The sequence below is a fragment of the Hevea brasiliensis genome, chromosome 8, assembly GCF_030052815.1.
Source record: "Hevea brasiliensis isolate MT/VB/25A 57/8 chromosome 8, ASM3005281v1, whole genome shotgun sequence".
NCBI classification, from domain to species: domain Eukaryota; kingdom Viridiplantae; phylum Streptophyta; class Magnoliopsida; order Malpighiales; family Euphorbiaceae; genus Hevea; species Hevea brasiliensis.
The window spans coordinates 28,810,692-28,820,895 of record NC_079500.1 but is presented as its reverse complement, the minus strand read 5'-3'; the positions used below and the strand labels follow the sequence as shown (position 1 = coordinate 28,820,895).

At 34.5% G+C, this 10,204-nt stretch overlaps 1 protein-coding gene across 1 annotated transcript; it reads left to right on the top strand.

The window, feature by feature from the left end:
• Positions 1-406: 406 nt before the first annotated feature.
• Positions 407-2,694, top strand: LOC110644948 (pentatricopeptide repeat-containing protein At2g15690, mitochondrial). Its single transcript, XM_021797929.2, has one exon. The coding sequence runs from the start codon at positions 503-505 to the stop codon at positions 2,471-2,473; it is 1,971 nt and encodes a 656-aa protein (XP_021653621.2). The 5' UTR covers positions 407-502; the 3' UTR covers positions 2,474-2,694.
• Positions 2,695-10,204: the final 7,510 nt, after the last annotated feature.

Here is a 10,204-nt window from a genome sequence, read left to right as displayed (position 1 = left end):
TGATTATATTTTTTTATAAAAGCAAAGAAAAATAAAATCGCGTTATTTGTATCAATCTATAACTTATAAAAAAATAAGGAGTGAATGGGTAACTTGTGAATATACAAAATACTTTTAATATAATGCTAAAATTACTATTAGATTTCTTAGGTTGTTTATATTATTTTTTGTTATTCATATAAAATTTTAATATATTAATTTATATTTTATTTTTAATTAATAAATTTTTTATAAAAAAAAATTATTTTTTTAATTTTAAAGCGATGGTAAAATTAAAATTATGAAATTTTTTAATAATAAATTAAAAATAAAAGATGGAAATGAAATAATACCCCTCTTTCGTTAGAGATGAAAAGAAAAGGGCATTTTTGAGAAATCAAAATTTTATAACCCCACCCACCAAATCTAAAACGAGTCACTGACAACTTCTGGCGAGAGCTGAGAACAGAGGTTTTTGCTAGGGTTTTTGGCTCTACGTTGAAATACAAAACAGAGAAAGGAAATGTCGTCTCTCATGGCGATTCGGGGATCGCCGAGGTTCAAACTGACTCCTTTATCTTCTTCGCTCTTCAAGGTACGTTCTCTTCTAAACCCTCAGTTCGCTTTCAATAGCAGCATCAATAGGACCTTAATCCTCTCCAAAACCCTAAGCACCTCTTATGCTGTTCCTGATGACTATCAAAGACCTCCACCCTCTAGTAATCAGGACGAGAGAAGCCCTAATGCCCACTGGAACGGGGGGAATTCTAATCAGTGGGGCTCGCCACAGGGCCATAGTAACCCTAATCAGTGGCCCTCTCAAGGCGAAAGGAGCCATAATCAATGGAATGCACGGACCCAGACCCATCAACAACCTTCTCAACATATAAACCCTGGTAACAATCAGTTCTATTTCCAAAATTTGAACCAGAGTAACGCGAATGGGGGATACCCTGCTTCATTTCCCCAACAACCACGACAAAACCAAAATCAATGGAGTCCTCAAGGTCAAAACTATCCCCAGTTCCAAAACCCTAGTCAGGTGAATCCTAATCAGTTGAATTCCCCTGCTCATGGCTTTTCTCATCATCAGCAGCAACCACAACAAAATCCTAATCAGTGGAATTCCCGGACTCAAAACTATCCCCAATACCAAAATCCTGGTCAGGTGCGCCCTAGTGTTCAGGATTATCGGCAACCTAGAAGCCCAAATCAGTGGAACAATCAAAGTCAGACATACCCACAAGCTAGAAATCCTGTTCAGTGGGCTCCTCAGCAAAACCCAAATCAAGAACGTGGGGCCTTGGAGACTCGAGTACCTAATTTGAATGCTAACGTCAATGTTCCTGCCCCGGCTCCTGCTCCTGCTGCTGCTCCGGCTCCTTCAATAGTGGATTTGATGCGTTTGTGTCAGGGGGGGAAGGTTAAGGAAGCCATTGAGTTGATGGATGAAGGTGTTAAAGCTGATGCTGATTGTTTTTATGCTTTGTTTGAGTTGTGTGGGAAACTTGAGGATGCCAAAAAGGTACATGATTACTTTTTGCAATCAACATATAGAGGTGATCTCAAGTTTAACAATAAGGTGATTGAAATGTATGGGAAATGTGCAAGTATGACTGATGCTAGGAGAGTTTTTGATCATATGCCAGATAGGAATATGGAGACATGGCATCTGATGATAAATGGGTATGCAAATAATAACTTGGGAGATGAAGGGTTGCAATTATTTGAGCAGATGAGGAAACTGGGGTTGAAACCAACTGAGGAAACGTTTCTTGCAGTTTTGTCTGCTTGTGCTAGTGCAGATGCAGTGGAGGAAGGATTTTTACATTTTGAGTCAATGAAAAATGAGTATGGAATTAATCCTGGGATGGAACATTATTTGGGGGTTATAGATGTTCTTGGAAAGTCTGGATTTGTTGATGAAATTGAAGAGTACATTCAGAAACTGCCTTTTGCACCTACAGTGGAAATTTGGGGTGCATTGAGGAATTATGCTCGAATTCATGGAGATGTTGATCTTGAAGACCGTGCTGAGGAGCTGATGGTTGCTCTTGACTCATCAATGTCTGTTGCCAACAAGATCCCTACTCCGCTGCCAAAGAAATTTAGTGCCATCAGCATGCTTGAAGGAAAGAATAGAATTGTTGAGTTCCGGAATCCTACCCTTTACAAAGATGATGAGAAATTGAAGGCAATGAGTAAGGCTGTGAGTTATGTGCCAGATACTAGATATGTTCTTCATGACATTGATCAAGAAGCCAAGGAGCAAGCCTTATTATATCACAGTGAGCGTTTGGCAATTGCATATGGTCTCATCAGTACTCCTGCAAGAACACCCTTGAGGATCATTAAGAACCTCCGGGTGTGTGGTGATTGTCACAATGCTATCAAGATCATGTCCAAGATTGTTGGGAGGGAATTGATAGTTAGGGATAATAAAAGATTTCATCATTTCAGGGATGGCAGTTGCTCTTGTGGAGATTACTGGTAAAGTTATGAGCACAACACTCTCCATATGTATTGAGCGAGATTATCTCTTTAAGGAATTTTGATATGTAAATTGCCAAATCTTCTGAACCATATCTGCTACTGTGGACAGTGAAACCAGCACATCTAGTGATAGAAAATAAACTTTTTACTGCTTCACATGTGTGGTTTAGTTGTTTTAATGATCGATCAATTATTTGTTATGAGATTTCCCTATGTTAACAACTGCTGGCCCTTTTCTCTCTCTCTCTCTCTCTCTCTCTCTCTCTCTCTCTTCCCCCTCCCCTTCCCTCCCCTTCCTCCCTCTCTCGTTTTAATTTGTTTATTAATTTTTTTCCCTTATTGTTATATTTGGGAATGGTCTTGTTGAAATTCAAAATGGCTTAACATACTCAGAAGTCTCCTTAGAATGTGACAGCCTATGTCCTGGGCATTTTTCTATTGGTAGTGGCAACTTTATCTCCAAATTAGAGGCAATTGAATAATCTTGTTTTTACATTGTTATAGTTCTTAAGAAATGTTGTAAGTTGGATAAGAGGATAAAGTTATGATCTCAATGCATAATAGCGGTTGGAGTCTGTGCTTACATGCTCCTAATTGCGGAGTGGTGCAAAAGCTGGTAGTCATGACCTGATCTTACAGACCTGGTCTGAGATATTAGCAAGAAAGAAAGAGGAGAAAGAAACTGCTGCTCTAATACTGTTTATAACTTTGCATTGTGACATGCCTTTTTGTTTGCTTTCATCTTTGCTATTGTATGTTCATCTTTTCCTAGAAAAAGGAGTTTGTCTTAAAGGGGCCTGCTTATTCTTCTTCCTTGTTGACTTCAGTAACAGGATTGGCATGTTCAGGAATAGAAGTTGAAAATGTTACTTGGCATTGCGATGTTATGTCATATTTGGAAAAGTGGATAATAAAAAACTGCGAAAAGTAGATAATATTTTCTCTTTTGTTTACTTTGGGAATGAAGAAACAATGGACAGACTAGAAAATATGGGAAAAGATAAGTTGGGTTCACAACTCTTTTGCCCTCAAATTGGAAGGAAAGTAATAAGAAAATTTATTTGAGAATGATTTTATCTGTATACAATTTCTTTTTATTCTGAAAAAACAAAGTTAAAAGTAGTAATTTTATATATGCTACGTCGTTTAGAGACTGTATTATGTCATGATATCTAATTCAGTTTTTTAGTTAAATTTTTCGATTTAATTCGGCTAATATTTATTGGGGGGGGGGGGGGGGGGTGGAGATGTGTGTGGCATCTAAAGTTAAAATTATTTATTAAAATAATTTAGTGTTAGAACATACTATTGTAATTAGTATTTTTATAAGCAAGTTGTTCTATCGCTACAAAAAGAGAGAATGCTCAAAAAGATATCATTTCAATTAGAGTTTTCATGAGCAAGTTACCTCTTCACCGCAAAAAGAGAAATGCTTAAGAAAATGTCAATTCGATTAGTGTTTACATAAGCAAGTTATATACGGAGAAAGAAAATAACAACTTGCTTATAAAAATACTAATTGAAGTAGCATTTTCTTGAGTATTTTTTCACTTGAATAATGTATTGGAGATAACTTTTTTGGCACAATTAAATACCAATCAAAGTAGTGTTTTCTTGAGTGTCTTTTGGACTTGAGTGACGCATAGAAAGCTATTTCAGCCAACACTTTTTTGAGCATTTTCTCCCAAACAACACGCTTATGAAAATGTCAATTAAAGTGATGTTTTCTAGAGTTATCACTTCTGCAGTTGAATTGTTAAAAGAAAATAGAAAACACCAATAAAAAATAAAAATAGTATTTTCGAAAGCAAATAATCATTGATTGATTGCTGCGGCTAGAAGTCATGGCAATTTATTTATGGTAATTCGTATGAAGATTAGATAGAATTGAAATTGTTTCCTTAGAAAACAATTTGACTGGCTAACAGTTTAAGAATTGCGAACATACCAGATATTGAGTGTATTAATTGTGTGCTCTTCTGACTTCTCTCAAATGGTTGTAGGAACCTGACTAGATTGAATGCATTTTCGTTAAAATTTCACTTCAAATAAACAATTAAAATAACCAGAAATTGTATAAATTACTGGAAATTCAAGTACAAGGCTTAAAATTAAATATAAGGCTGGAAAAATAAAAGACAGATAATATTAAAAATAAATAGACTACTAAAGTCTGTTGTTGTTGATTGAGTGAGTGGTTAGGGTTTTAAGTTGCACAACATAGCATATTTATAGTATTACTTGATTGATCCTACGAAGGTTCTTGATCATGTCTTCCCGTAACTCCCCAACACCTATTTTCTTAACCGTTGACAACTTGCCCAAGACCTGGCAACTTCCTATAGTGATTAACTCCTTGTAACTCTCTTCTGATAACTATCCAAAAATAATATATAATTATTTAATTTAGGCATCATAATTAAATTAATATAATAAAATTAATTAAATTAATTTCATAAAAAAAATTAATTTAATTAATCATGGGCCTAAAAAAATTAATGAGCTGATTAGATTATTTTTTGTGCAAACAATTGCCCCCACACATTGATTGGCCGGTGAGGCCATTCTAACGTGGTTAATTTATTCTTAAACACTTGAACATCTCCTACTTCTCTATTACTTAAATAATTTAAATCTTTAATCTCTATGAATCCTAATCTCAATAGACTTTTATCAAAAGTCTAATCAATCTATTATCTTCCCAAAGTAATTATGCCTTTTGCCTTATAAGAGAAACTTATCTATTCATATTAATTGCAACCTTCTTCTCTCTTCATCCATTTTCTCCAACTTTCCCAAGAGAAAGTCATCTCAAACTTTCATTCCTTCTCTCTTCCTCTTTTCAGTGTACCACCATTTTCACCACACACTCCTTGGTTTAGCCATTCTTAAGCTGTTGTCAATCCACCATCCATGGTTGTCTGTCGGCAAGCATCCTCGTTGTTAGTTCACGGTGTTCTTGGTGCACTTTCGCGTAATCTTGGATTGACGCATCCCATTTCTTGGATTGACGATCACTACCAGTCCTTTCTCGGCATCTGTTCAACGTCCATCATCAATACCTCCATTTGCCAATGGCCCTTGATGTAACACCCCTCACCCGTCTACAATATAGCCAAGCAAGTTGTGCTACATTCAGTGCCGGAGCACCCTATCCTGTTTTGTCATGTACAATATTAATTTAATGTCTATTTAATTTTGTTATCTTACGTGTAGATTTTTTTTTATCCCTTTTTTTTTATGCAGACCAAGACAGAGTCTTCTCTGTTTTATTAGTGCATGGCGAGTTTCCTTATTTACCTGTTAAACAGTCCATAGTCATTTCATATTTTTCATAAACCATGTCATGTCATCATAATACTCATAATTATTTCAAGTAAATAAAATACTTTATTTCATTCATATAAACTCAAGTACAATATTTACAATTTTTATTCACAATCACAAAATGACTTACATCATTTAATTACATACAATACCCAAAATGCAAAATTTAGCTATACATGAGCCCTAGCAAAATAACAGTATGAGGTGACAATCTACATTGCAGCAGATCTGATCAAAGCCCTGTATAAGCTCTACTGCGGCTGCTGGTGGTCTCCTATGCCTACGCGATGAAAAAATCAACGCGCTAAGCATTTCTGTTTAGTGGTGCAATAATTTGAAATAAAAATAATAAAATATTTGAAATAATTATCCATATACAATTTACTAAAATTTTGAATTAATTACATGTTTATGAAACTTTGGGAGCAACAAATTATAAGGACCTTTTTATACATATTTTTCATATTCAGTATTATTAAATTCATGACAGTGATCTCTTCATATACTTATTTAAATTTAAAATATATTACTAATATATGTGCCCAAGTAACCTATGATAGACTATAAAGACTGGATAAATGGGAGTATACTAGTTAAACATCCATATGTCTAACATGTATACATCTATCATGTCAGGCACAAGGCCAACGGGCAGGCATAAAGCCAGAAATAAAATTAGGCACAATGGCCAACGAGCAGGTATAAAGCCTGTAGAATAATCATATTAGACATATATTATCTATCAATGATTATTCCTCTGGGCAGTACTACAATCTGTAGTCCTTAATTGGTATACCAATCGATCCATGCTGTATAAATAAGTCCAGGTATACTTTGGGCAAATTAATATTATTAATTACTTATGATCTTATCATTTCATGTCATGCACTATTAGTGCTTTATAGTAGTTTCATGTCAATTTATAGTGGAAAAATAGGTTCCTCCTTCATTTTCATGTAGCTTATACATTTAACAATTCATATAGGTAATTTACATGTCATATATCAAATAATATCTTTAACCTTTCTTTAGGTCCGGATTTGGTGTCTTATCTTCTCCTAGCAAATTGGCCAAGATGTGGCCACTGTTTGGCTACACTTCCTTCATGGAAGTCGTCTCTCTATGTCTTGTCTTTATTTTTCTTTTTGAATCATGTCATTTGGAGTTTAGAACTCAAGTTATGGTCAAATAACCAAAACTGGTTCTTTAACTCACTTAAGTTCTAGAACCAGGCAGATTCTGAAGTCAATATTTTTCTAATTATTTAGACATGTTACAACCATTTTTAGGCCTAATGTTCTTCATAGAAGTTGTTACTTTATGTCTTATGATTACTCAAAATTTTGAATTATAATTTTTCAGGTCTTGTAGAATTAATTATAGCAAATTAACTGGCCTGGACTCAGGTGCCCTGTGTCCACAAGATTCCAAGTTCAGGTCAGTGGATTTGACTCTCATTTTAGGGATACACTCAAATTTTGAGAAAAGTTTATAAATCAAAGTTGAAGCCCTATCTCTTAAGTTTCTAGAACAGTTTGGCTCATCCCATTTAGGATTTCCTAGTGAAAGTTATGATATAAATTCTGTTTTGGTGTTAGGTGGTAGTTGAGACAAATTCTAGGATTTGGTGTACTAATTTGTTCTAACAATTTGACTTAGTTCCCTTGGGTTTTGGGTTCTGGTCAAAGCATCAATATTATAGATCTATGTCTTATAAAACTTTTGGCACTGGTTTCATTACTTTTTCGATTTTGTAGACCAAGTTATGGTATTTTTACCAAAATTGGTCGGGTGAGCCTTAGTCTAGAATTTCTAGACAGTGTTGTTCTGGACAGTTTTGTTGATCTAACTTGTGCTAGCAATTTGATTTGGTTAGAGACATTTCTGGGTTTTATTTCTTCATGAAAGTTGTAGTACTATGTCTAAGCTTTCGAATTCCACAAAGATCAGGTCATTTGGATCTGTCAAGAGGAAGTTATGAACAAATGAACATGGTCAATTTTCTGGGCTTAGGATTTGGTAGGCCGGATTGCAACAGTAATTAGGTCAAGATTTGGGCAGAATTTGGGCATGGTTTCTTCATAAAAAATGGGGTATTTTGGGTCTAGTTTCACCTTCAATTGGCCTCATACCAATTGGAGCTACACAATTTTAGTTATAGCTCAAATAATACACTGGACTCATAGGTCCGAATTTCCTGCTAGAAAATTGCACTCCCAATTTCAAGTTCCTCCAGCTCCATTACTTCAATTTAACAGACATGGCACTTCAATTAAGCAATAACCAATCTCAAGATGCAAATTTTCAACAATTTCTCAAAAGTCCTAATTTATGGCCAGAACCCTAACTCAAAGTTATAATTTCAAGCATATCACTTACAATTCAATATATTTATCATCTCTACTTATTAATTAACACCACTAATGACAATTATGTTCATAATATCATCAAATCTCTACATCTCCTAAGGCTACCAAATTTTAGGGTATTCAATTGGTAAGAGTTCCCTTTTTATTTTATGCAATTTCTACTCCCATCAACTCCAATTCAATGTTTAAATAAAGAAAAGAAAAAGGATTAGCACTAACCTCTTGTAGTTCAATTTTTGACTTATCTAAACTTTGGAATTTCTTCACTTTTTGATAACCAAAATCTTCCTCTTGGTTTGGGGATTAATTTTAGTGAAGGGATATTAGGAAAATTATGGTGAGCAAGGGGGATATTTCAAGCTCAAAAGCTTGAAAATGGAAGGAACACCATAACCATGGTGGATGGCAAGATGGAGAAGGAGATGAAGAAATGATTTCAATTTTAATTCTTTGTCTTCTTTAAGTGTTCTTAACTCTTAATAACCCTTTGTCATTTTCCAATTGGCTAATTAATTTAAATGATGTCATTATGACATCATGCCCATGCAATAAATTTTATTTCCTTTTCTTTTCTCTTCTTGTCTCATTTTTCCATTACATAATTCATAATTTAATTTATTTTATGTGTCTTAATCTCTCTTATTTTAATTGATATTTAGGTCAAATTCAGCTCTAGGGCTGAAATGACCAAAATACCCTCTGTTAGACTTGTCGGTTTATAATTTCCTTTACCGATTGATTAGATTTTCTAAATTTTCTTTGCTACTTTTAATGTTATTTATACCTCAATAAGCCTTCAATTAAGTCCCAAAAATTATTTCTTAGGACTTCTCGCTGGTTTGGGGTCGGCAACTGACTTTGCAGTTACTTCCCCGTACGGTCACCCATCGCTGTGACCCCGGCTCGTTTAACTAATTTGCAATTTTTGTCTTTTATTTTCTCTTAATTTTTCTTAGCCTTTATTCAGTCAATTTATGCCTCCTTACTCTAGTTTGAGTGTAGTTCCAGACATCCTAGTTGTCTGAACAGACATTAGTCGTCGAAATAGTAGAACGCACGGACTACCTAAAGTGAGGGTGTTACACTTGACCCCTTCTTTGGTGATTCTTTTGCAATTTCCTATTAGTAGCATGCCCTAGAGTATATCATTGTATTGTATCATGTAAACATTTATTCCCTTTTAATGGCAATTATTCTTTTCATTTATATTCGAATTATTTTAATTTAGAAAAATTCCATTAATATCTTATTAGATGTTCTATTCTTAAGTTATTAAGAATGTGAGTGACAGAATATTCTAGTACAAGTATTATAAATTTGATTCACAATCAAGGATACTTCATTGGGCATGACTTATCCAGAATGATTATCACTTATGTTTGTATCCATGGATTAGCATGAGATACTAATGGGATAGAATGGTGAGTCTCATGCCATATGACAAACATGATGGGCACTTATAAGATAAGTGGGCCAAACCAGAGACACAAGATGACTTGTATGTCACACCTTATCCCTTGTAAGGCACGACATGTTCCCGTAGCATACCTAATGAATCACCGAACTCCACCTACCGATAACCCATTAGTTATGCTACAAAGGATTTTAATACAAACCATAACTTTTTATCTTATCAATTCTTTTACGGAAAACTGCATGAGAATAGTTAAAATTCCATGTAAACATTCATTGGAAATAATGATAGACTAAATATTGCAAAAGTTACATTTTCATAAGTCTCAAAGTAAAATACAAAATAGTTACAAACTCAAAATATGATAGCAATGCAATGCTTTTAAATACAAACTGCTCAATGTCCGTACATCCATACATATAGGTACAAAATACATCTAAAGGAATCACAAGGGTATACCTAACGTAAATACCCACAAACAATATGCTGCTTTCAAGTCTCTCACTCGGCAACCTTCTCCTTTCCCTTACCTGCGACAGCATAAAGAAGCTATCGCTGAGTATATCACTCAATGGTGCACAACTTATAACTTTAAAACTTAAGGTAAAACGCAATTTGTCAA